General features: G+C 43.6%; 3 protein-coding genes and 1 long non-coding RNA gene across 11 annotated transcripts in view; 1 reads left to right on the top strand and 3 right to left on the bottom strand.

The window, feature by feature from the left end:
• The window catches only part of LOC142020541 (arylamine N-acetyltransferase, pineal gland isozyme NAT-3-like), an 88,268-nt gene extending 87,514 nt beyond the window's left edge, over window positions 1-754 (bottom strand). For all 5 annotated transcript variants that reach the window (XR_012647435.1, XM_075008482.1, XM_075008483.1 and 2 more), the window contains exon 1: window positions 618-754. The gene's annotated coding sequence lies outside the window, so the exon portion shown is untranslated. The remainder of the gene's footprint in view (window positions 1-617) is intronic.
• Window positions 755-835: 81 nt separating this feature from the next.
• On the top strand, window positions 836-14,769 carry SDR42E1 (short chain dehydrogenase/reductase family 42E, member 1). 2 transcript variants are annotated; one of them, XM_075008481.1, is made up of 3 exons: window positions 836-942; window positions 9,708-9,814; window positions 11,815-14,769. In XM_075008481.1, exons 2-3 carry the CDS (start codon window positions 9,747-9,749, stop codon window positions 12,935-12,937), a joined length of 1,191 nt encoding a protein of 396 aa, XP_074864582.1. In that variant the 5' UTR covers window positions 836-942; window positions 9,708-9,746; the 3' UTR covers window positions 12,938-14,769. The 2 variants fall into 2 exon arrangements, with proteins under 2 accessions (XP_074864582.1, XP_074864580.1); XM_075008479.1 differs by having other exon boundaries at window positions 887-982.
• Window positions 2,336-7,521, bottom strand: LOC142020864 (uncharacterized). Its single transcript, XR_012647527.1, has 2 exons — window positions 6,246-7,521; window positions 2,336-3,326 (listed from the first exon to the last, which is right to left on the bottom strand). It is a non-coding gene; the product is annotated as an uncharacterized LOC142020864 (long non-coding RNA).
• Window positions 14,770-16,635: 1,866 nt separating the features above from the next.
• Window positions 16,636-27,474, bottom strand: part of PLCG2 (phospholipase C gamma 2) — a 111,218-nt gene continuing 100,379 nt past the window's right edge. For all 3 annotated transcript variants that reach the window (XM_075008598.1, XM_075008599.1, XM_075008600.1), the window contains exons 32-33: window positions 23,556-23,740; window positions 16,636-21,497 (exon numbers count right to left, since the gene is read on the bottom strand). In XM_075008598.1, the coding sequence (XP_074864699.1) occupies window positions 21,455-21,497; window positions 23,556-23,740 (228 nt within the window). In that variant the 3' untranslated portion in view covers window positions 16,636-21,454. The remainder of the gene's footprint in view (window positions 21,498-23,555; window positions 23,741-27,474) is intronic.

Genomic DNA, 27,474 nt, shown 5'->3' with positions numbered 1-27,474 from the left:
AGAAAGACTACTGAGATGGCAGATTTTGAGTTCTGAAGAGCCACTTGGTTGTAATAAACGGCTAATTCAGACTGTATCTACACAGAGCCCTAGTGCAGGTAGTTCGATGCAAATAAGCAGTCTTGAAAATGCATAATGGTGGCTCATTTGGCACAGTTGTGCAGCTAATGTACATATTAATGAAGCTAATGTGCGTATTCACGGTAGAAATCAAGCGGTGTAAACGTGCTTCTGCCAGCAAACACAAACTTTGTCGGCAGCCCCCTATGCCTGATTTTATTCCCGGCATAAGGGACTGCTGACAAAGGGTTGTGTTGTTTTGTTTTGTTTTGTTTTTTGCCAGCAGAATCAGGTCACGGGGTTTGAGTTCTGACTTGAGTATGCAAATTAGCTTCATGAATATGCACATTAATCGCACAATTACGCAGAACGACCTATCGTTCTGCAAACTGCTTATTTGCATCAAACTGTGGGCACTAGCGATCAGCGTAGGCCCAGCCTCGGTGTCAACGCGCACACCTCGCGCGGTGCAGGGGCTATGAGGGAACGATGGCAGGGCGCGGTATACCCGCCCTACCCACTGTCCACCTTTGGCGGGGTGCGGCGGCCTCGCTTACCCAGAGCTCGGTTGGCCGAGTCCAACCTCTGTAACACTGCGCGCAGCTCCTCTACCTTCAGATTCCCCGCCATTCCCGCCGGAGGCAGGCGGGGCGCCGCCCTCTTGTTGTACGGAACCTGCCGCAGCGTTCAGAACTAAACTCTCCCGTCAGCGCGCAAGGGCCGCCATCTTGCTATACGAACTCCCACCCCGCCGTACGGAAGCCCATGCAGTCCACTCCAGGCTCTTGCGCCACACTCGGCCCTGAAAGTGGGAGGTGATGAGAGGCGCGCGGGCGGCTTCTCAAGGAGGGAGGCCAGACGCGACCGGAGCAGCCTCGGGAGGTAAAAGGGGACCCCGCCGTCCCCCACAGCCCCACGTGAGGCGAGTCCCTGCGCGGCTCGGGGGTGGTCCAGCCTGGGAACCTGCCGCTCCCCAGGGGCTCATTTCAGGTGTTGGCAGGTGGGCGGGGGTTGGTAACAGCCACCCGCGGCCCCCGGGCACGGTAGCAGGAGGCCTAGCTCCACGCCCCTAAAAGGGGCAGGGCCGATGCGGAAAGGGGCGGAGCTGAGGGAGAAGGGGCGGGACTACGGCCTAAGGGGCGGGGCTGAAAGTCAAAGTCGGCGGAGTGGCGCTCCAGCCCCTAAGAAGTGCCCCGTGCAGCAGTGCAGAGAGGCCGGGCGATCCCAGACATCCTTGAAGGGCTGGTCTGAGAGCAGTTTCGCCTCTTGATCCCCGCTGTCCTGTGGATGCGTCTGGCTGGGCTCCCCACTTCCCCTTCTCTGTGTGTGTGAGTGGGGCTGGGCTTCCCCTGTCCTCTGGCGTGAGTGTGTAGCTGCTAGGGTTGTCAGATGTCCTGCAAGCCAATCAACAGTCCCACCTCTTGAATTTACGCAAAAATGTCCTATGGGGCTGCCTACTGAAATAAAGAGAGCTCGTGGATGGGGCTGCCAGTGGGGTTCTGGCTCCGGCATAAACAGTTTGGAAATCTGGCAACCCTGGTTGCTGTGCTTCCCCTTTTCCCTCTGGGGTGTGTGTCTGGGTGGGCTCCCCCTTTCACACGGATGGGTGTGTGGCTGGGCTTCCCCCTTCCCTAGTGTGTGCGGCTGGGCTGGAGCTCCCCTCAGCTTCTGGTGTGTGTGTATGGCTGGGCTCCCCCCTTCCCTGAGGGGGGACTGTGCACAGAGTTGCTTTAAAAATTACTCTGATGGGTGTGGTGTCCTGGTGCCACACATGACCTCAGTATTGGTGCACAAGACAAAACACTCTGCTCATGGATGAAAAATCTTAGAGGGAACAGTGCCCCACACCCCAACCCCTTGCTTCCTGACCTACACGCCCCACACACACACCTCCTTCCTCTACCCTGAACCCCCTGCACTCCACCCAACTTAAATTTTGACAGGCACTGTTTTCTCGCAGCAGCCCCCCCCCCCCCCCCCCAAAAGCAGGGGATAAGTTGTGATAATACATTACAGATAAATTTGTTACTTTCACACCTGGTTATTAATAAATAGACAGGATTGGAAAGAAATTCCAGATCTAATGTTTCTCTAAGGAGAGTACAAACATCACCTCGATGACATTCCCTGAAGGTATGCAAGTTTGAAACACTCTGCTACCCTCAGAAATAGTAGGAAGTGAACAGAAGCTAAAAGTACTGTTGCCTCCTTCTTAAGGTGGCACAGTGGCAGTTCGTGCCCGGTATGCAACGCTGGCCCAATAACACACCGAGAGTGGAAGAAGAATCTTTATTTGGCATGCCAAGTAAGGTGCAGGGGGATCTCTCCTCAAAGCCTGCACACCTTGCAACAAGCAGTGTGCAATACTTATACCTCTCTCCTCCTTTGTTCACCCCCTCCCAACAAACCAGGGGAGAGTTTCCTCATAATTCCCTTATCCACTCCCCCAGCTCAAACTGAATTCTTACTGGTCTTGTGCCATTCCGCTCTGGTAATTCCCTATTGAGCAGGAGGTCAAGTACCAATAGATTATTAACAAAAAGTAAATTACAGGAAGGTAGAGTTATTCGGTCGTATAGAACATGAACAGGATCTCATTAACAAAACAATACTGAAAATTAAGGAGGATTCACTAACAATGCTAAATTCAATATTGAACCTTATGAGAACATCAATAAGCATTCATTTACAAAACAATGTCTCTATGAGATCAGAATATAATAACGTTTCCTGTGCCAACATTTCCCCCCTTTGAGAACACTCAAGATGTCCCATATTGAGTCTTCTCATATTTCTTACTTAAAACCTGATTCATAGGTAGCATTCCCATTTTGTTATTTTTTAATACATGCATTCCCACTGATTGGTGGAAAAAGTCAACACACCCTTTAAATAATGGCAAACCTACTTGAATCCTAACAAACAGTTACATATTAGCAAATAACGCATTTTGCTACAGCATACAGAATTACTTTCGCTTAAACAACAATTTCAGTCCTAAATCCTTTTCAGCTTCTGGGGTGACATGGCTCATAGTCCACTCCTTTTCCTCAGCCGGTTCGACCTTCTTTAATCAAGTGAAATGGAACCACAGTTTGACTCCTTCTAGTTTAGCAGCAGTTTTTGTGGTCAATAAAACGAGGTGGGGTCCTTTCCACTTCTCTTGAAGGGGCTCCTCTTTCCACGTCCGAAGCAAGACGCTGTCTCCTGGCTGAATATCGTGAAGAGGTTGGTCCAACGGAATGGGCTGATTGTCACGAACAAACCTGTGGATTGAAGACATAACAGACGACAGCGACAGCAAATATTTCCTTAAAAACCCCTCCCCTATCCCCCATTCTATACCTGTACCAGGCACCCCATTCATTGGCCATGGTCGCCCAAACAAGATTTCGAATGGGCTTAATCCTAACCTCCCTTTGGGTAATATTCGGGTCCTTAAGAGGGCTAAGGGGAGGGCCTCTGGCCACTTAAGCTGAGCTTCCTGGCACAATTTTGACAAATGTCTTTTCAAAGTCTGATTCTCTCTTTCCACCACTCCGCTGGCCTGCGGTCTATATGGAATGTGGTATTTCCATGGGATCTTGAGTCCATCTTCTATTTTCTCCACACATCGAGCTGCGAAATGGGTTCCTCGGTCTGATTCAATCCATTCTGGTACTCCGAACCGGGGGACTATCTCCTTTAAGATTTTAGCGCCTGTGTTGGCCGTACAATTTTTACATGGAAATGCCTTTATCCATCATGTAAAACGATCCACAAGTACCAGTAGGTACCGAAACCCACTGGCTCGAGGTAGTTCAGTAAAGTCAATTTGCCACACGACTCCTGGTCCCGGGGCTGATGGTAGTGGGGAGGGTACCACGGGTCTTCCTGCTCGGGGATTATTTTTCTGACATACCATACAGTCTCTAACCACCCGTCTGGCTTCATTTCTTATTCCATCTCCTATAAAGTGCTTCTCTAATAATTGGATCAGGGCCTCCTGACCTGCATGTGTCCCTTGATGAAAACTCATAACCGTCGGCCTTATCAAGGGTCCAGGAAGCAACACTTGTCCTTTTTCACTTACATACCATCCTTCTCGCGGGTTCAGCTGTAACTGCTCAGCTAACTGCTGTTCTTGGGCAGAATATTCTGGCTTCTCATGGGGATTTGGGAGAGTGGGAATCAGAGGCAAAAGAGCAATATCTTCCGTATTCGCTACCCGTTTGGCCTCTCGGTCTGCCCGGGCATTACCTCTTGTTACATCTCCATCCCCCCTTTGGTGAGCTCGACAATGGACAATAGCTACCTCCTTTGGTTCCTGTATAGCCTGGAGGAAGGCCTGGATTTGTTCTCCATATTTGACAGGCTCCCCTTGAGCTGTGAGCATTCCCCTTTCTCTCCAAATTCCAGCATGGGCGTGTGCTACCCCAAATACATACTTAGAGTCTGTCCAAATTGTAACTCGCAGATCCTTAGCCATTTCCAGGGCTCGAGTGAGGGCTATAAGTTCTGCTAGCTGAGCTGATGTACCCACTGGTAAAGGACGGGCCTCAATAGTTTCGTGCAGGCTGACTATCGCATATCCAGCTCTCCTTTTTCCGTTTATCACCTGGGAACTGCCATCTGTGAACCACTGTAAGTCCGCATTTAAAAGTGGTTGGTCCTTAAGGTCAGGGCGGCTCGAATATTGAGTGTCAATAGTCTCTAAACAGTCATGCTCAATTTCCTCTGTCCCCTTTTCAGGTAACAGGGTGGCTGGGTTCAAAGTTGGACTGGTTACCAACTTAACTTCTGCATTCTCTAGCAACGACGCTTGGTACTTTGTGAGTCGGGCTTGCGTGAGCCAAAGCCCTCCTTTTGCCTCCAGCAGGGCTTGGACAGCGTGTGGGGTGTTGACCTCAACTTCCCCTCCCAAAGTGAGTTTTCCTGCCTCCTCTAAGATGATGGCTGCAGCCGCCACCGCCCGCAGGCACGCTGGCCAGCCTCTAGCAACAGTATCTATTTGTTTAGAGAAGTAAGCCACAGGTCGCTTCCAACTTCCCACCTTTTGAGTTAATATTCCCAGGGCCACTCCCTTCCTTTCATGCACATACAGCTGAAATGGTTTAGTAATATCTGATAGACCTAGGGCTGGAGCTTCCATTACACGCACAATAATTTTAAAGCTTTAAATGCATGTTGAGCCTCTTTTGTAAAACGGAACAAGTCTCTGTCACTTTCTTTAACACACTCGTACAGAGGCTTAACCAGTACCCCATAATCAGGTATCCATAATCTGCAAAATCCTGCCATTCCCAAAAAGGCACGCAGTTGTTTCCTATTGCTGGGCTCAGGGATTTGACAAATAGCTTTTTTTTTTTTTCGCTCCTGCCAAGTTCATGCCTTTGTCTTGCTTCCTCCCTGGCTTTTGTTACAACCTGGTTACGCTCCACTTCAGACAACAGGGTTCTCATTAGGACCTGACAGTCATTCCAATCAGGCTTGTGACTGGCTAAACACCCTTTGAAAATTGAAATAAAGCGGCTAGGATCCGTGGAAAACTCCCCGGCTTGGGGTTTAAAAGTTGCCAAATCGATCGGATTAAAGGGCACATGGGTCTACACCTGCATAGTAGTAGCCTGTCGATTCGCAGCTCCCAGTCTGTCAACCACTGTTTCAGTCACTAATAGATACAATTTAACTGAGGGGGCTATTCCTAAATCATGGGAAACCCTTTCCCTGTGTGGAGGGGGTGTGGGTGCAGAAGCCGAAGGGGGGTCCTGGTGACAGTTTACATTAGGCTTATTTACAGCTGGTTGTACTGCACATGATAATCCACACATTTCCTGCAGGTCTTGTCTATTTCTAAGATATTCAAAATATTGGCCATACATATGTTCTTCCCATTTACCGGTATGTTGTAAAAACAAAAGCAGCTGCAATATGGTGTTATAATTTAGGGATCCCTCTGGTGGCCACTGCTCCTGCCCTTCTAAGTTATACTGTGGCCACCCTACTGTGCACAGTCTCCTTAGTCTAGATTTGGTCGTGGGGTCCCCCCCTATAATTTTCCAGTGTTTCAAAACACAACCCAAGGGAGTATTATCCTTGGGGCTACTTTGACCTAGTCCCATCCTTATCACAACCTATTGCCCCAACCCTGTATTGGCCGTCCGGCGTCCCGGAAGTCCCTTTCACAAAAAGGGACTGGGTCTTACCTGTCCAGAGGTCCGGCTCTCGCCGCTCCACCCTCTGTTTCCTCTCTCTCTTCCACGTTGCTGCATTGCACCGTTGTGTCGTCCCCAGCAGGGGCTGCGGAACCCGGACGCCGAGTTCCCCAGTAAAATTACCGGTGCGCGCTGGAAGTCCGACGCCGTCTCCCGCTACCCCCGCCAAGAGGCGAGGCGGGCAAGGCTTTAATTTAGAGTGCCCACCCAGGGACGCCAAAACTGTTGCCTCCTTCTTAAGGTGGCACAGTGGCAGTTCGTGCCCGGTATGCAACGCTGGCCCAATAACACACCGAGAGTGGAAGAAGAATCTTTATTTGGCATGCCAAGTAAGGTGCAGGGGGATCTCTCCTCAAAGCCTGCACACCTTGCAACAAGCAGTGTGCAATACTTATACCTCTCTCCTCCTTTGTTCACCCCCTCCCAACAAACCAGGGGAGAGTTTCTCATAATTCCCTTATCCACTCCCCCAGCTCAAACTGAATTCTTACTGGTCTTGTGCCATTCCGCTCTGGTAATTCCCTATTGAGCAGGAGGTCAAGTACCAATAGATTATTAACAAAAAGTAAATTACAGGAAGGTAGAGTTATTCGGTCGTATAGAACATGAACAGGATCTCATTAACAAAACAATACTGAAAATTAAGGAGGATTCACTAACAATGCTAAATTCAATATTGAACCTTATGAGAACATCAATAAGCATTCATTTACAAAACAATGTCTCTATGAGATCAGAATATAATAACGTTTCCCGTGCCAACAGTACTTATCAGATGGAAGAGAAGGATAGTACAGGAGACACGCAGCTATAAAACAGCTGGCTGCTTGAGGCAAGGATCTGTTGTTTCAGCATGGTAACCAGTAGCAAAGGTGTTCTGGGGAAAGTCTTTAGAATTCAAAAGTATATTTGCTGTTCTGCTGAGGAATCAGCATTTGTGTGGAACAGTCTGGGTCCTACCTGGTAATCTGACTCAGCCCATTGTAAAGGAAAGAGTCTCTCAGAAAAGTGTTAAGTGGAACTAAATGGAAGAATAGATTCCTCACCCTGGCATACTGTTATTCCCCCCAGAGTGTGAGAGTTGAAAAAATAGGAAAGGTTTAAGTGTAGTTTAAGCACTGTTCGTGTGTTTCTTGACACCAGGGAAAGATCCCAGCAAATGGTCGTTCTTTAGCTCTGCTGCTCTTACCGTGACAAATACCTAGGTGATAGAGCAAAGAATAGCCAGCCCAGAGGGAAGTGAGATAGGAGAGAAGTGTGAACTAGCTTTTCAATCAGTGTACCAGGAGCAGGCAGGGAGCCTCAGGCAGAGATCAGTAAACAAAGTGTTCTACATTCCTCACACTCTGGCGTAGAGGGGAGGCAGGAATCAGTGTCCTACAGTGGCAGGGTTCTTGGGGAGCAGGGAAGTAAAAGATGGCCTCTAAACACTGTTTTCTGACACTTTGTCCGACAAAATACTTCCACCCCCAAGTGGATTTTGCTTGGCTGGCAGGAGAATGCCCTTCTGACAATGCAGCATTCACATGCACACTTGCTGCAGCAAAACTATGTTCACGAGGATTGTAGGGAGGGGGGTATAGCATCTGGGAATGACAAGTTTTGTCACACAGCAGTAGACACAGACAAAGATAGGCTACGTCTCTCTTGTGCATCTTATAGCAGTGCAGCCATAAGGCTTCCCAGGTAGCCTTTGCTTGCCAGCTGACAGAGAGCTCTCTTGCTGGCATAATTAAACCAACTGAGTCAGCTAGAGCTGTAGAAGAGCCTCTTCTGCACACACAGCATTGTCAACACCTGTACTTTTGTTGGTGAAACATTTGATCAGCTAGGCCAGGGGCCAGCAACAAAAAAGCAAGAGCCATATTTCAAATTCAGTAAAAAGCTCACTAATTCAAGAGCCATGGTGCATGTGAACATGACACTATCCTTATCAAACCATTCTTTCTGGGACCCCATTGTAAGAACAGTGCACACGATGTTTACTGGAGGATGCTCACAAACTTTTTGTGTGTTTTGTTTCCTCACAGCTTACGTGTGTGTTTGTACTACTACCTTCCTTTCTCTCCTGAACCTTCTTGCTCCCTGGGGGGATGCTACAGGGCATTATCCAACATTTCAAGATCACATACAGTTTGCTATTTAGATATGAGTTGTTCATTCTGGGGCATTGAGACTTTCACCATTTATCAATAATAATCAGGAGGGCTTTTTGATTTATTTTTTACTGTGTAATTATAGCATTGGGAGCCACAAAGAAGTCCTTAAAGAGCAACAGGTTGCAGGCCCGTGAGTTAGGGAGATTGTTTCTTTCACAACCCTAAGTGATAAAAAGTGCTGCAGAAGCCAAAGCTTCAATGTCATCGCCAGCTCTCCTCCCCTATTCCACTCAATGTGTTGTGTTGGCCAACTAAAGAAGTACGCATGCTTAGCTATCTAGTTTGACAGGTTTCATTAAGGTTGCGCCCCAATAAATTAAAAAACCTTGTAAATCCTGCGTAGACTTACGCACTTGTGTAGGTTTATGTGCATGACTGGGCCTGTGGGCTTCAGTGGGAATGTGTGTAAACCTCCACTGTGCTGAAATCATTGTGGGATTGGGGCCCCTGGAGCATGCTGTTTAGTGAAGACCCTTTTTTTTCCCCATTCTGAGTATTTTAGAGAGATTTACAACTCAGTATGTAGGTGAAATATACATAGTAATATGAGAGGCATAATGGTGTAGGTAAAGAATGAATAAATATATTAAGGATAGACCACAGTTGATGTTTCTACAGAACAGTATACACAAATATATGTACATATCAGTACTTGATATTATCAGAGTACACAGATAAAGTTTTAGGTATCTGGCTAAGGCTACACAATTGTTATACAAATTTATTTATTCCGTTTATAAATTTGTACACTTCTCTGCCTGTGCTCTGAGAGCTCTCTGTTAATAGTAGTTGGATTTACTTATATAAATGCAGAGAAGAATCTATTCCCATTAGCTAGCAGAACATGCTGTTCTGTAGAAAGTAGATAATGCCACAGAGCTCTCTACTCATGCAGAAATAAAACTGTCAACAGAACATATTTACACCATACAACCTAGCATTGCTGCAGTACAGTGTAGTTTTGTAGTGAATGTAATGGAATTATTCCAGACAAACCTCTGTAACATCAGAATACGGCCTAATTAATGGAAACTGATAACTCTTAGTTATTTGGCTATTAGTATACTAGTAATTGTCATATTCACAAGTGTGGTCTTTTTGTTATTTGTCTGTGTACACCTTTAGAAGACCAAATGGATGAGATCTAGTCCTGCATTTCTTAGTGGCTGGTGTAGTCACTCCCCTAAAATGATAACATGTAACAAATAATGTAGAATTGCTAAATATGGGGAGCTGTTAAAATACAGTGAAAACAATTTTCAGTTCTCTTTTTTTTTTTTTTTTTAATCTACAGCTCAATTTGCTCAAATAAAGCAGTGCCAAAGGAAAAAAGATGCACTCAGAAAATGTGACCAAGGAAACTGTCCTTATTACAGGAGGAGGTGGTTACTTTGGTTTCCGGTTAGTGCATAAAATATTAACTTTATTTTACATTACATATAGTAAACACTTTACAGTGAAGATTTTCTTAGTCAAGTGAGTCTGTAAAATGGTATCATAGGGCTCTGTGTTTCTTATCTCTTAGGTTGCATCTACGCTTGCATTCCTCTTTCGAAAGATGTATGCAAATGAGGTACAAATTTGCATATTTGACACTTCATTTGCATATTCTAATTTTGAAAGAGCTTCCTGCGAAAGAAGAAAGCTGGTGTAGACACTGCTCTCTCGAAAGTAAACTCCATCTTCGAAAGAATCCTTCCTCCCAGTAAACAAAGGGAAGAAGGATTCTTTCGAAGATGGGTTTACTTTCAAAAGAGCAGCGTCTACGCTAGCTTTCTTCTTTCGAAAGAAGCTCTTTCAAAATTAGAATATGCAAATGAGGTGCCAGGTACGCAAATTTATGCCTCAGTTGCATTGTATTTACCTCATTTGCATACCTCTTTCGAAAGAGGAATGCAAATGTAGACGCACCCTTAGTGATTCCAATACCTTATGACCTACAATGCTAAAGGTCATGGGTATGAGCCTTGCTTGCTCTTATATTGAATGGCTACACCCAGTTCACCAACTGCAAGATGAGTACCTGATTTATTGGATTAAGGCAGTTAAAGGTGATCAGATGTGATGCTGACCCTGTCATTCCCTTGTGTACTATTGGCTACAAAACTGCTATACTTGAGCCATCCCTCTACACGTAACACTGATTCTTTGGCTATGTTTACACTTGAAGCAGTGCCACTAGAGCACTTCTGTATAGACACTCCCTACAGTAGTGATATCAGCCTGGGCTAGTGAGTGGGCTGCATGAGTGGCCCTCCGTCTCAGTGGGCCACAAGATTGTCATAACCCAGATGGTCTCCTGGGATAAGGTAGTTTTACTAACTGCGTTTATGGACCGAGAATTTGCAGCGTGTGCCCATTGACCCAGAGTAGTACTTTGATTGAATGTGAGGGAGTGCTTGGCTGTCACAATGTTGCATGCAATAACCATACACCTCACTGCATATGCGCTTGCTTCAAGTGCATGTCACTTTTGTAACAGCAGTAGGAAAAAACACTATGGCTGTGGCCACACTGCCCCTCCCTTTCAGAAGGGACATGTTAATAAGGGATTTCGGAAGATGCTAATGAGGCACTGACATGACTATGTAGTGCCTCATTAGCATAATGGCGGTCACGTGCAATTCAAAAGTGCCATTTTTGGAATGCACGCTGCCAGCATAGCTGGGAGCCTTTCAAAAGGACCCCCTTATTTCAAAAGTCCCATCTTCCTATTTGCTTTTAGGAAGAAGGGGTTTTTGCAGTTGGGGGGTTCCTTTCGAAAGGCTCCCATCTACATGGGTGGCGTGCATTCCGAAAGTGGCACTTTCGAATTGCACGCAGCTGCCATTATGCTAATGAGGCACTGTGTATTCATGGCAGCACCTCATCAGCATCTTCTGAAATCCCTCATTAACATGCCCCCTCCAAAAGGAGGGGACTAGTGTGGCCACAGCCTATGTGGAGGACAGCAGAGTCTGGTAATCCTGTGCATGGGTACCAGTAAACAAAATGTCTCATGGGTCACACACAGAACCCCAAAGGGCCACATGCAACACTCAGGCTGCATGTTACTCACCACTGCTCTATAGCAACAGGACGGGTTCTCCCATCACTACAATCCACCTTCCCAAAAGGCAGTAACTATGTTGACAGAAGAATTCTTCAAATCAATCTAGCACTGTTTACACCTGGGGTGTGGTCAGCATAACTATATCTCCCAGGGGTGTGGATTTTTCACACCCCTGGAGAGAGACACCTATACCAATGCAAGTATTTGGGGTAGACCAGCCCTCAGACAACTCTGATCAGCAAAAATTCAGCACTGAAAGAGTTTACAAGTTTCTTCTCCCCCAGGTGAAATGTTTCATGCATTGTTATACCATGTATAAAAGTAACATCTGGTCCTTGTCATGTTTTAGTTTAGGTTGTGCCCTATACAAAAAGGGAGTTGATGTGATACTCTTTGATGTCCTGAAGCCAGTCCAAGCTGTGCCAGAGGGAGTGAAGTTCATACAGGGGAATGTCTGCTGTTTCTCTGAAGTGGAAAAAGCTCTCAGAGATGTAATCTGTGTATTCCATATTGCTTCCTATGGAATGTCAGGGAGGGAGCAGCTGAACCGAAAACTCATAGAAGATGTTAATGTGAGAGGAACAGAAAACATCATCCAAGCTTGCAGGAAAGCAGGAGTGTCAAGTCTGGTTTATACAAGTACATACAACGTAGTCTTTGGGGGTCAAGTTATAGAAAACGGGGATGAATCTCTGCCTTATCTACCACTTCATCTTCATCCTGATCATTACTCCCGGACCAAGTCTTTAGCTGAGATAACAGTGCTCCAGGCAAATGGCACTGAACTTGGAGAGGGGAAAGGTGTGTTAAGGACCTGTGCTCTCCGACCAGCAGGCATCTATGGGCCCGGAGAGCAAAGGCATCTTCCAAGAATAGTTAGCTACATTGAAAGGGGATTTTTTAAATTTGTATATGGAGACCCTCTGAGTTTAGTGGAATTTGTCCATGTAGACAACTTAGTTCAGGCTCATATCCTTGCTTCAGAAGCACTCAAATCCACCAAACAGCACATAGCTGCTGGCCAAGCTTACTTTATTTCCGATGGCAGGCCAATAAACAACTTTGAATTCTTCCGCCCTTTAGTTGAGGGCTTGGGTTACCAATTCCCAACTGTTCGTCTTCCTCTCTCCTTTATATATTTTGCTGCATTCCTAACTGAAATGGTCCATTTTCTTGTAGGCCATCTTTATAATTTTCAGCCTCTCCTCACTCGCACGGAAGTTTACAAAACTGGTGTCACACATTATTTCAGCATGGAAAAAGCCAGGAAAGAGCTAGGGTACAAACCTGAGCAGTTTAGTCTGACTGAAGTAGTTGAATGGTTTAAGTCCAAGGGGCACGGAAGAAAGCTTAGAATCTATACCATGAACCATCTAATTAGGGATGGAGGGTTGATCTTGTTGTTGGCCACAGTGGTGCTCACGTGGCTTCCAGCAGCAGTAACACACAGTTTGAAAGATGTTGAACATTGAGCTTGGGCTGTTTCCATACAATGGAAAAATATGCAAAGTACTTAACAAAATTAGATCTCATTGTGGCCTCTGAAAAAAGTGCATATGTTATCAGTGCTGAAAATAACTGTGTCAGTTTCAAATGTTTTGACATTCCAGAACCATGTAATAATGCATACCAGAAGATTTTATCATTGGTAGGAAATACATTTGTTCACTTTAAATGGATTGACAGCATTGCTGTGTTTTTATATAACAAAAATGTTTATATATTTATAATATAATCTGCTGTACATAAAAGTGAGGATGTCCCCTGAAATAATGGCATTGCAGGTTTCCACATGACTCTTTCATGTCAAATGAGAGGTTCTCTTTTTAACTAAGCCCTTATCTTCTCAAACTTTTTACTGAGTTTTCAGCTTCGTTCCTATCATCCCAAGAAATAAAAGTTCCACAGGCCAAATCGGGCTCCCAGAGAGATCTGCAATTGCATTGTTATTCTAGTTACACCATTAGTGCTGTCAGCAGCTTGCTCTGGTAGAACCAATTGGAACTGGGTGATACTGATTTGATGAGCGATGCACAAGAACAGAATCCAGCTCACATGCTTTGATGATTGGAGCAAAGGACAGGAACAATCCACTGGTATCACTAAAGTAAATAGGTGTGATCAGTGAATAGACAAGCAGAATGGAACTGCTGATTACAAATTCGAGACTTTTGTGTACAGTCCCTTCTCAAAGTAGAACTGCACTTTCATTTAGCAGAGATTCATGGAGGTAAAGTTCAATATGATTGCAAATGGCATTTTTTCTGTTATAGTAGCATGCTGCAAGGTATATAACCAATTGTCTTAATTTAGGCTTTTCTTCATTAAGAGGAATATATACATGATCCTTCCTACTGACTCTTTCCTATCAAGTGCACATTACATGACCCACAGGAAAAGATTACAGTACCCTACCCAAAGGAACTGTACTCTGAAAAGTTCACACAATGCCCACTTCTAGCCTTTGGTGCACACAGACTAGACCAAAAACTGTGATCCAAGATACAGGGGTACACCTAATGCTTCTTCATGTACACAAGGTGGTAAATTCACTCTGATTCCAATTCATGCAGGGAATTTTTCCATTAGGATTATCAGAAAGATCTAAGTGGTAAAGCCCTGCACAGTCACTTTTGTTATATTAGGTCAGATTGTTTACCTTCATTCAGTGTGACAGAGGCAGTCATCTACCCTGACAGTCCTTACTGTCAGAGACAGTGGATTACATGGTGTGACAAGATAATGGCTGCTCCGACTATTGGGGGACTGTCTGAAAACATGTTTGTTAATAAAAACCACCGGTTGGTGTCAATATGTTGCCTAAGTTTGTACCACGTGACTAGTATCGGGGTGTGGGGTAAGCCTGTTCATCTGTATCTGCAAAAGTAATAAGGAATCCTGTGGCACCTTAAAGGGTAATGGATTCATTTGGGCACAAGCTTTTGTGGGCAAAACCCAACATAATCAGATACATCATGTGAGTTAATTGACATGATCTGACACTGGTGTTAACGAAATCCCTTCATTCTAACTCTTACAACTAGTGGTCAGATTCTGCAACTCTAATAGAAGGTTGGATGATTTGCAAACTAGTATTGGTGCAGCCATCTTTTCATTCAGAGGCCAAGTTCATCTCTGGTAGTAAGTTGTATTACATTACAGAAGGATTTAACTAAGTGGATGAATTTGCTATTAAATAATTTGTATTCTGACACAGGAAAAACATTATATGTTAGATGTGTAACATTAGGGCTATGTCTACACTAGCCAAAAACTTTAAAATGGCCATGCAAATGGCCATTTCGAAGTTTACTAATGAAGTGCTGAAATACATATTCAGCGCTTCATTAGCGTGCGGGCGGCCGCAGCACTCTGAAATTGATGCGGCTCATCGCCGCGCGGCTCGTCCAGACGGGGCTCCTTTTCGAAAGGACCCCGGCTGCTTCAAAGTCCCCTTATTCCTATGAGCAGATGGGAATAAAGGGACTTCGAAATTGACGTGGCTCGTCCAGACGGGGCTCCTTTTCGAAAGGACCCCAGCTACTTCGAAGTGCCATGGCCGCCCGCATGCTAATGAAGCGCTGAGTATGTATTTCAGCACTTCATTAGTAAACTTCGAAAGGGCCATTTGCATGGCCATTTCGAAGTTTTTGGCTAGTGTAGACATGGTCTTGATGTTTAGGGGTGCTCTTCTTGGTTAAGTGTATTACAAGTGTAATATCTTATTCTAATCCACATTTCTATTTTCCATACAGTGGACTAATCTGTAGCAATTACTGTTACAAAGGGCTTGAAGCTGCCAAGGTTTTAGATTTTCTCCACATATAAAAATGCATATTTAAAATGAATAAGTTGGTTGAAGTGTTAAAGTAAACATTTTCTTAGCAGTGGAAGGCCTACTTATTATCAAACAGTTAAATACCATTCCATTAACTGCATTTGGCTATCTGAATTAATTTTGCATTTCATTGTTTTTCAGGCTTCTCAAAAAAGTATTACAATCATTTCCTTACATGCAATATCAACCCAAAAAGGAATTAATGGTTTTATACAAGAAGCAGTTAACATTTTATATTATGATACTTGGACCATTTTTCAAGACTATTTTTCAGTTTACTACATGGGAAATACAGCCCCCCAAAACAGCCTGCTCACCCACTGCCACAATGAGTTAACTATATGTGAGTAATGCAGGCTGAACTTCTCTAGTCCAGTACTCTCTTGTCCAGCCACGTCTGTAGTCTGGCGTGGTTTCAGTTTGCTGGATGTCCACTTATCATGGGTGTGGCCAAGTTTCCCCACGGTCCCATAAAGTTTGTTTACAGTCACCAGTTCTGGTTCTCACTGTTCTGTGCTACTATTTAGCTGTAATTTACCCCGTAGTTTTTTTCTAAGAGCCCAGAAGGCAATGGAAATACTGGTAATGCTGCTAGGCAATATTGACCTGTGGTTTGGCAAATTCTTCTGTTCAGCCTCAGCCAGGTCTCCGGGTGCCAGGCTAGAGAGGTTCAACCGGTACAGAGACAATGATACTGACCTCCCTTTGCACAGCAATTTAAAAAGCACTGAATAAGCTACCCTGTATTTAATCAGCATTTTGTAGAGCCTATATTTCTTCTTCCCCATTCTTCCTAGTAAGCAGAACAAAGGACTGGTGATAGAAAGGAGTGAGGGATGCCCTGCCTCTTTGTTTTCAAAATGTGATACTTGCAGCTTATGAAGAAAAATACTTTTAAACATTCCCCAAAATCAGCTGCAGATGTTCCATTTCAAGTGTTGTAAGACAATCCTTCATATAACATAACTCCACATTTTTCCCTTGTGCAGTCAAGTAAAGATAATTAAGGTTATTACTATAACTCATGTGACACTGTGCTACAATGTTTCCAAAATTTAGTACATTATTTGTACATTGTTTCTGTTCCTAGATGTGAATTGTAGGAAGTACAGCTAGAAACTGAAAAAAAAAAAAAGTATCTATTGACATTTTAGAAGAGATGCAATTAAAATCTCTAGTCTTCAAATTGTGTCAACATTTGACATGTATTCCTCCTTTCCTTCTCAACACATCTTTAAAGAGATGATGCAGTGAGGCTGATATTCATAAATAAAGAAATTAAAATACTATGAGAGATTCACTGAAAATTTTTGGCAGCTGTTTAACCTGTCACAAAAGTAAAAGATTTCAGTATCAGTGCAGGCGCGCGCACACACACACACACACACACACACACACTTTTAATGCACGTATACACTTATTTATTTAAAAAAATAAATTAAACTTCAATTATCTCCACCCCATTTCCCAGGGAACCCATTTGGTTTTTTACAGATTCTTCTCCTAAAAACAAAACAAAAACCAACAACGAAAACAAGGTATTTTCCTTCAAAAATAATCAATTTCCAATTACTGAAGAAGTCCACATATTTTCAACAGTACATTGGATTTTTAAAATATAACAATCTATAATAATCTGATCCTCAAGGAACATTGTTCTAAGCATTGGTGGTTTACACACATGGCAGACATCCTTATATCTACTAGCTCTGGGACATTTATTTGAGTCCAAGGACTAAGATCCCAATCCAGAAAAGCACTTCCATTATGTCAATGAGATAACTCACAATTTAGTTCAGTGTGTACTTGGGCTTAATCTACACTACCATGGAAGATCAACCTGCTCAGGGTCAATATTGCGGGGTTTGATTTTGCACACATGCAAAATCAAGCTCTCGGGTCAAAGTCGACCCCTGTGTGCCTCACAAGAGGCGAGGAGTTAGGAAGGTCTAAGGAAGAAACATTCCCATCGACCTTCCCCTGTTAAGACAAACAAGTTAGCCGGGGGACGGATAGCTCAGTGGTTTGAGCATCGGCCTGCTAAACCCAGGATTGTGAGCTCAGCCCTTGAGGGGGCCATTTAGGGATCTGGGGCAAATAGATTGGCGGGGAGGGTTGGTGCTTGGTCCTGGCAAAAGGGCAGGGGACTGGACTTGATTAACTTCTCAGGTCCCTTCCAGTTCTATGAGATGAGTATCTCTATTCAGCTATCTGCGTAGATATGTCAATTTCAGCTCTGCAATTGGCATGGCTAAAATCACGTATCTGCAGTCAACCTCCATGTCTAGTATAGACATAGCTTTGGGGACCTAAGAACATAGATTAGCACGAAACAGAAACGGAGTTGGAACTCATCAAAACCAAATTAACAGCTTAGGTTGAACACAGAGCAAGTCTGCACTGAATGTGAATGTGAGCTTCCCAGCCCAAGCCACAATTGATCCAAGCTCTAACCCAAGCTGCAGTCTCCATGCAGTTATTTATAGAGAACTAGTCTGAGCCTCATCAACATGAGTCTGTGGACCTGGGCTGAAAGGTTCGAACCAAAATGCTATGTAGACATGCCCATGAACAATGTTGTTACACAGAAGAAAATCTTTGCTCCTGATTGACTGTAACAGTCATGCGATGAAACTTGGTAAAGTTCTACTATTTCTGAGGAGGTAAACAATATTCCAGTCTGGAACTAAATCTATCAGTGAGACCACAGATGGAAATACCAACATCCTGACTCAATTGGCTGACATCGGTAAACATTTCCCTTCAACTTATGCTACATAGTTAGAACACTGCCTCTGGAATGATCTTTTCTGGACCCCTGAATTCATCTCTAATTTAGAATATTAGTTAAAATGGAAACATTTCTACATCTGTCTGAGGAAAACATTCAGAAGGTATGTAACAAGCCACAGTCTGGCTTCCAACTTGTTAACATACCCTTTTCATAGATTTAAAGGTCATAAAGATCATTTAGTTTAACCTTCTGCTTGGTCCAGGCTACAGATTTCACCCAATGATTCCCGCATCACACCCAAATTTTAGCTTGACAATAAGTGATCAGTTAAAAGGACTTTCAGCCTTGACTGAAGAATCCCACGTGGCAGAATATTTACATGAACAGGTAGCTGTGTGCTCATGCAAAGAGGTATTTGCCTGTGTAATTAAAGAAACTGCACAGCAAATACTTGTTCCCTAATTTAATGTTTTGGTGAACATCAGGATTACTGTTCTTCCATGTAGATACATACTTCAGTTTTGTTCTGGTCAGACTTCACCTTTAGGGTAAATAACATCTGACATATCAATATAAACAGTATTGTAACAGTCTCAAAGCCATGAGCAAACTGGCATGGAACTTAGCCCGTCAAAGAATCTACAAGCATTTTGAGTAAATATGTTCTAACCCATGCCACAGGAAAACAAGATTAAAAAAGAACAATTGTTCAATCTTGAAAAGCCCTTGAGTGTCAGAACAATTGCCTTCCAGGTACAGTACAATATTTGGGAAGAGTAAGTGTAAAAAAAGGAGATCGCTGTAAAACAGGTAGAACTTAAATGCACAGTTAAGGGCTCTTCTCATATAACCAGTTTTAACACAGCACAGGTGCAGAGAATCTTTATGGAATACTTTGAAGCATTGTGCAATGTGCTAATTGATTCATTGTGCACATGCTGCTATGTGGCAGAAATGTATACAACGATGAGAGAAGCCAGGACATTTATGACTCCAGGAACCTGCTCAAAAAAAGAGGAAGACTTCCTATAGGAAAGAACTTTGTGGGCACTCAGCAGCTTGGCATATAAGGATTTCTGGGAGTTTCTCTTTTCCCCTCTGGCCTCTTAATTGGCATCATAAATTCCCCCCCGAGCAGCCCAAGGGCAGTGCCACAAGTCTGTGGTGGTGACTTGGCAGAAGGCAGAATGGCACAGAAAAACTGAACCTACATGCAGAAAGGCAGTTGGTTGGTTTGTTTTTTGTTCCATGCTTTTAGTCCCAGGCTGTGCATCCCAACTCCATTTGGGGACAGAACAGTGTTTTGGCCTATCACAAAGGAAAAACATAGAGAGCTGCCTTTAACTTAGCACTCCCATCTCATCTTTTGGACTTGGTAACTGATATTTCATTTTTTTAAACAATCCACAGGAGAACCCCATATATTCAGGAAGTTTGTATATAGAGGGAAGTTTATACCCTAACCCTAGTATTTCCTGACTCTCTGCTTTATCACTTTCATATGAAGTTGAATGAGATAGGACTGTCTGTCTAGAATAACTAAAACCTCAAGAACAGTAACAAAGAGGTAGCTGTGTTAGTCTGTATCCTAACAAAACAGCAGTCAAAAAGGCTAACAAAATGATTTATTAGGTGATGAGCTTTCGTGGGGCAGACCCACTTCTTCAGATCAAATAAGAACTAGACTATGCAAAAAAAAAAAAAAAAAAATCTAGCCTGCACTGTGTGCATGCTTTGTACATGAGATAAATTAAACAATTTAAAAAGTTCCTCCTATAACAAGAAAACACCAAGGAAACCCATCATTCCTCTTCTTAGTAAATTCAGATCTGAAGAAGTGGGTCTGTCCCACGAAAGCTTATCACCTAATACATCATTTTGTTAGTCTTTAAAGTGCTACATGACTGCCCTTTTGTTTTGTTAGTTCCTGGCACTATCAAATGTGAATGTACAGTGGAATCAGTGAAGTGAATCTTGAATCTGCAGATTAGAAATAATAGCATGGGGATCAAAGGCAACTAAAAATCGCTGAGGCAATTCACTGTGCAATGAATTCCAAATCCAAATAGGCTTTCAGTGGCCAGAAATACAGCATTACCTGTGTATCACTTTAAGCCTGGGGCAATTACTTAGACCAAAAAAAAATCTCTTCCATACTTATTTGAAATGTACATTCAAACATATAACATGCAAAATGCCACTCACATATAGCTACTTGGACTAGTTGTTTCTCATTAATAAAAACGTGCTGAAAACAAGAAAATAATCAATTCATACAAAAATTTCCATACCTGGTGTCTGATACATCATCCAAAGACTGCTGTACTCTTGTAGAGAAAAAAAAACTTGCTGATCTACTAGCTTTTTACCCCACGTATACCCTTCTGTGTTCCTACTAGTGACTGAAGCCATAAGGATAATGTATCTGTATTTCTGCACAGTCATATTATGGACTAAATACATTTTGGGAAAACAGACTACATTAAAAACTATCATTTGACATTATCACGTAAGAAGGTCTCCAGGACCCCAGACAATTTGCAAACAATTCATTTGTATGCAGATAAGCCTCTGGAAGGATGTGAGAAATTATGTTACATGGAAGCAAATTATCTGACTGGATATATACACCTTTCCCTTCTAGGAGCAAAGGATAGCTCCAACCTTATATTTTAAAAATATTTTCTTGCCATATTTCCCTTTTAAAAGTTTTTCACAGAATCCAACAAAAAAATACCCATCTACAATCTTGGAATACACTTAGTTTTGGAAAATTAACTCATTCATTGGTATTAAAAAATGTAAGAAACAGCATCTATCAGAAGAAAATACGGCATCAATCATCTGATGCCCAAATATTTTATATGTGGAGGATACAGTCTGCTGTATCGTATGTCACAATCATATTTTAAAAGTGCTTTCAGAGCATTTAATAAATTAAGCCCATTATCTGTTAATCATATGGGGTCAGATTATTAAACTGCATGTGTGCAAATGGATGCGAATGCCTAACTTGTGTCCTGCACACACAAGTACTGCAGATAATCTGGACCTGTACTCTGGGTATTTGTAAGGGTAAATTAGGCCAGTACAAATGCATGCAAGTTATCTTTACACCATGTAATTTTGAAAAGCTGACCCTTATTCTCCTTTTTACTCTATGATACTGATGCAAATAAGAACTAGAATATGCAAGAAATCTAGCCTGCACTGTATGTATGCTTTGTACAGGAGATAAATTAAACAACAATTTAAAAACTTCCTCCTATAACAAAAAAAACAAAACAAGAACAAGGAAACCCATCATTCGTCCTCTTAGTAAATTCAGCTGGAGACCTTCATTGAGTAGGATGACCAGGGTAAATGAACGTCTCTCCCTGAGTGGCCTTCTGAAAGTGCAGCAAAGGAATAGCTTCTCTAGGAGTAGAATTTGCTGTTACTGATTTTCTTCTCCTTTAATCTTCAGGACAGAAAGAAAATTAAAGTCAACAATTCCGCTAGGTATTCTGGGAAAAAACATGAACATCCGCTCACTCAGCAGTGGACAGCAACTTGCTGTACTTCCATTTGTTTTTAAATTAAAATGTGAACATAGTGCCAGTATAGGCACTTGATATGTTCAAAACCTGGTTCATCCGCATACTAATAAAGGGCCAAAAAATCATAGAACAATGTCATGGATGTGCCCACAACAATGCACACACAAACTACTTTCATAACACTCTACGTGCATGCTGAAATGCCGGTCTTTGTAGGAACATCCATTCTTCCCTGCCCCCATCTGTAAATATTTGGTCTCCAAATATTCTACTTTCCACACAGTTTGTTATAAGGTAAGTGTTTCCTGGAGTGTGCTTATAATTATAACATATACTTACATCACCTTCCATCCAGGGATCTCAAACCCCACACGTTAAAGAGGGGAGTAAATACCATCCCCACCACTGAACGCAGAGAGACGCTAACACAATAATCCCCCAGAATGCACAATTTCGAGTTGTGCTTAACTCGCATTAACGTGAGTTTAAGCACAATTCAAAATCCCACTCCCCCTAGCCCTGATACAAACCCCACTTCTCCCCCGGCCCACAACCCCAGTTCAAACACCCCAGTGGCTCTGGCTCATCACCCCCACTGTGCCTGGCTCCAGCTCACTCCCTGCCCACATGGCCTCTGTTCAAACCCCCACGGATCCAGCTCACGCCACCACAAGCAGTCCCAGTTCAAATCTTCCCCAGCTCTGGCTCACACACCCCAACCCAACCCTGCCCATGGGGCTCCAGCTCAATTCCCACCCCAGTGCACCCAGCTCCCGCACACGTGACTCCAGCTCACCCCTCCCCCACCGCACCCAGCTCAACCCCCCACAGGACCTCACAGCCCCAGCTCAACTTCACCCCCATGCCCCCTCCCGCAACCCTAACCCACCACAGGCTTAACCCCCTGCCCCACTCCCATGATCCCAACCCACTGCCAGGCTTAACCCTCCCTATCTGCCCCCCAACCCCAGGACTTAAAGAAGCTCCAGGTGCTCCTGCTGCTTCCCCAGCTGCAGAACATGTGTTCTACCAGGGAAAAAAGCCACCCCCCGACTTACATGAAATTCCAGTTATGCGAGGGTTGAGTTCCCATGCACCCTCACATGACTCAAGGAACTACTGCGCACAGGAAGTATGTAGACTTATGGATAGAACTCATGAATTTCAACTCCCAGTCCTTTGCTCCTACCTCTAGCCTGTAATACTAACTCAGCTCAGGTACCTGCCCTTAATGCTACCACAGATGCAGGATGTGGCAGGAGAGCGGCAGTTGGGATTTCTCTAGGTGAATGCCGGGAGCACCTTGTTCCTACTGACCAATCATTGCTTGGCTCTGCACTGACCTGTGGCATTGGGCAGGTCTCTGCTACTAAAGAGACCTGACTGGCTGGGAAGAAAGGGTTTGGACCCCCCCGCTGCTTTAGGCTGAGGGAGGAGCAAAGATCCATTCAGAATCTCCCCTTGCTATGGGTAGGTCCTGTCTCCTTGTACCCAGCCAGGAGCTGTGGCAAGGCTTAAGGCAAGGGGTCTTTTCCCTTAAGGCAGAGTCTAGGTATTTAACTGGTAATTCCATGTTGTCACTAAGAATAACCATTGCATTTTCATTTGTGTTTAGGTCAAACCAGACCTATGTGCTTGCCTCCATGTGTTCTACTATGTCTATGTCACAATGCAGTCTTTATGGTAGGTAGTTTATTTGGCTGTTTCAGCTGGATGGCATGGAAGGGTCCAAGCACCAAAGGTTGTGGCATTTGGGGTGTCACTGGGACCCAGAGACTCATCGGCATTGGTTGCTGGAGTCTGCCTCAGAGGCAGCTCCAACTCCCTTTACAGGAGTGAAGTGTAGCATTTGGTGCAAGTCAGATAAGCTAAAAAGTATCTTATCTTAACAAAGCTGAAGCCATCGTGCTGTACAGGACCCCTTAGACATGAGGAGCCTTTTGGGGGTTCCCTGGGTAGGATAAAAAGGATCAACTTACCTCCTGTTGCATGTATCCTGGTACAATTGTAATTGGTTCTCATTCACACTGAATTCTTTTAGTAAAGCATCTCTGTTAGGGTTCCTTAAGTTCTGATGGGTATCATAAAGGAAGAGCTGGTTGTTCAGCTCTGCTTGGCGCTTCCGAAGCTGCCGACATGATGAATATAGCTCTTCTTCACTTTCCTTCAAGAGGAAAAGAACATCAGCAACCAGTTCAATGTCTTACACAAGCTATTCTTCCTACAGTTTGTTTCCTACAAGGTGGTTTGCAAATTCATTTTTATGACATATCTGGAAACAAAATAAATAACTGAGAAAACACTGGAAAAGGTGATGTTGATAAAAATAAGCTTTAACAAAAAAAAAAAAAAAAAAGGATAAGCTGCTCACACACCATCATGATCAGTGAGAAATAAATGGATTAGAGAGAAAGCATTCCATTCAGTTTACAGGTCTGCTGAGGAAAGAAAAGGAGAAAGCTGCATATTATGACTGCGTTTATCTTCTAATTGTCTTGTAACACTGGAAGGAAATTTTAAGTTTTGAAGGCTACATCTGATAGAGCCCAATACGCAAACACTATGTAGGATGGGATTTACTACTAAATCTCAATTGCTTCCAATGGAGTTTCTTATTAAATTGCCGAGGAAAGGTCAGATCCCGCAAACATCACACATTAAATGGAACCATTCATGGCCCTACGTACTCTGGCTGAGGGACAGATCCTTCACTGGTGTAAAATGTCATAGCTCAATGGACTCCACTGCTGCTATGACAGGTCACATCTATGGAGAAACTTCTCCTTAATGTATGTCTACGCTGCAGCCAGGAAGGAGCTTCCCAGTCCAAGCAGGTTCAACCTACTATACTAAAAAAAAGCGGCAGAGGGTGCAGCTCCAGCAGAGACTCAGGTTAGCCATCAAAGTTCAGATCCAGGGGACCAGGTGGGCTTGAAGCATCAACCTGCCACTCAAACCACATGGCTCTTTTTAGCATATCAACATGAGTTATGCTGGAGTGGGGTTGTTTACCCAGCTGAGAAGCTCTGTCCAAGCTGAAGTGTAAACATACAGACCCCTAATGTTTGCAGGATTAGGCCTTTACTTTTCATCTAAGTTTCGTTAGGCAGCATTAATGTATAGTGGTAATATGAGCTCACAGGTGACAATGGTGGGGCCTGGCAGTTTGAATTGGAAGTTAGAGTAGGAAGGCTATTTGCCTGGACTGTAAAGAGAAACAGGGGGGTGGGCAAGGCCTTGGCTTGGAGGCCCCTTGGATTCTGCTGACTGTTTCTGGGCCAAAAGAAATCTGATGTGGTTCAACAGGACAAGTGCGGAGTCCTGCACCTGGGATGCAGGAAGCCTAAGCACTATTACAGGCTGGATGCCGACTGGTTAAGTAGTAGTACAGCAGGAAAGGACCTGGGGATTACAGTGGATGAAAGGCTGGATATATGAGTCAACCGTGTGTCTTTGTACCCAAGAAGGCTAATGGCATATTGGGATGCGTTAGGAGAAGCATTTCCAGCAGATCTAAAGAAGTTATTATTCCCCTATATTCAACACTGGTGAGGCCTCATCTGGAGTATTGCATCCAGTTCTGGGTTCCCCAGAATAGAAAGGATATGGATGCATTGGAGTGGGTCCAGTGGGGAGCAATGAAAAAGACTAGGGGGCTGGATCACATGACCTATGAGGCGAGGCCGAGGGATCTGGCTTATTTAGTTTGCAGAAGAAGAGAAGAGTGAGGGGTGATTTGATAGCAGCCTTCAACTTCCTGAAGGGGGTCTCTAAAGAGGATGGAGAGAGGCTGTTCTCAGTAGTGACCAATGGCAGAACAAGGAGCAAAGGTCTCAAATTACAGAGTGGGAGGTGTAGGTTGGATATTAGGAAAAACTGTTTCACCATGAGGATGGTGAAGCACTAGAATGAGTTTCCTAGAGAGGTGGCAGAATCTCTATCCCTAGAGGTTTTTAAGTCCCAGCTTGACAAAGTCCTGGCTGGGATGATTTAGTTAGGGTTGATCCTGCTTTAGCCAGGGAGCTGGACTCGATGACCTCCTGAGGTCTTTACCGGCCCTAGGATTCTATGATTTGTAATTGCATGTTATCTTCTATAAAAAGGACAGTCAAAACTCTTCACAAACAATCAGGAAACCGCATAACTCTTTATAGCCTATTTTAAAACAGTATTCACATGCATAATCTCATCTGCGTAAGTCTTGACAGCACTGAGGTCTTAAATTCCACACTAAGCTCAAAGCATCCCACATCAACCAAGAACTGTGTGATCCATAAACATAAGACACTGTCACAACAGATGTGCTAATAATCAAGCCCCTTTTATCCCTCAGCCCAGTGAGTCCCCATAACGCCTGGGAAAATGGATGGGCTCTGCAACATACTCATCGAGTTAAACTCTAAAATGAAAGGTGGGTACTCTCACAAAACATATACATCTGCCTATCCCCTGCACGACAGCTACAACCCTGTTGCAGCTCCTTCTCAGAGGGTGTCAAGGAGCTGATATACAGCCTCTCTCCACTCTACATTACAAATTATGGAATAAAGGTCCTGATTTCTAATGAAGACCAACATCACCTCCTTCAGTCATAAGTAAGTTCATGCAAACAGCCAATTGCTGATCACTTAGATCACTCTGCATGCCCTCATTTATTCTCAAAAATAATTGTATCCACCAACACTAGATTTCAAAAGTGTCTACTTTAATCTTTATGTTAAAAACACAAATACCAGCTAAGCTGACTGGAACCTGAGAATGCTTCAAAAACAGACTTTCCACAGCAAGTAAATCAAATCTGCAAGCAAATAAGACAGTCTTCTAATCTGAAAACTTTCTTAATACACTTACCTTTCCAGAATATAGAGAGAGACTCCAGTTAATTTCCAAAGAGACTGGCTGACGTGACAATTTATACACTGTTACAACATTTTTGCACCTCTACATCTCAATAAATTGACGTAGATCTGCTGGAAATACGTCTCAATAAATAAACCATCTGCAAGCCCTTTCATAATTTTAGATTTTCTCTCCAAGCATATGCAGATGGGCTTTCTGCATAAACATACCTCTTATTAACTTATAACATTTTATGAAGAAATCATTTTAGCACAGCCTAACAGATGGAGAAGGTCTTGATCTTTTTTATGATGCTTCTAAATTGGTTTGGCAAAGCTTCTAAAAACAGTATGACAGTAGCAAGTCTTTGTTCACTACAGACTGTCAAAATATCTTTAAAGTTTCTCCCACCCCTGCATCTGTAAACAGACATTTGTGCTGCATCTTAATTTTGGCATTGGCTGGAAGAACAGGAAGTGAGGCTGTGAGATGTGCTATAGTCAAAGGACTTGCTGATGACAGGCTGGGAAGTGTCAGGCTGCTCTGAACAACACTTTAAAAGACACCACTGGCCCAGGCAAATAATGAGGTGGATTTCCAAAGAAGATCCAGATGCCAGGGATTCTCAGTGTATTTACACACTGAGCATGAGGATCACTCTGGAAAGCAATGGGGATGACAGTCACTAACGGAAGCAGATGCAAGAGTTGTAGGAAGCAGCAATACAAAACTCTACGTAGCCATCTATGCCAGGCTCATCCCCATGGTATTAAAGACCTTATATGTTTCAAAGCTCTTTAAAAGAATATACATTATATTATGACCCTCCTCTCACCTATGACCCCTTTTCTTCCTCAGTACCCTTCCTTCCTCTTCATGACCCTGCACTCCTGACCTTTTATTTCCCTTCAGCTCCTCTTCCCACTCCCTTCTCCAGTGACTAATGGAAAGCTCAGTGCCTGCCAAGCAGCTATGACAGGATTACACACAGTCAGCTCATATGGGGTCTTGTGAGACTTTCTATACAAGGTGGAAGATCTGGGAAGCACCATGGCCCAA

The sequence above is a fragment of the Carettochelys insculpta genome, chromosome 14, assembly GCF_033958435.1.
Source record: "Carettochelys insculpta isolate YL-2023 chromosome 14, ASM3395843v1, whole genome shotgun sequence".
Taxonomy (NCBI): domain Eukaryota; kingdom Metazoa; phylum Chordata; order Testudines; family Carettochelyidae; genus Carettochelys; species Carettochelys insculpta.
Note: the sequence above shows the minus strand (reverse complement) of the source record. Positions and strands in the feature narration are given on the sequence as shown.

Bases quoted from the DNA above. Each gene is read 5' to 3' on its own strand.
- SDR42E1 (XM_075008481.1), top strand. From the start codon at position 9,747: ATGCACTCAGAAAATGTGACCAAGGAAACTGTCCTTATTACAGGAGGA. The intron at 9,815-11,814 runs GTTAGTGCATAA...GTCATGTTTTAG, and splicing joins GGTGGTTACTTTGGTTTCCG to TTTAGGTTGTGCCCTATACA.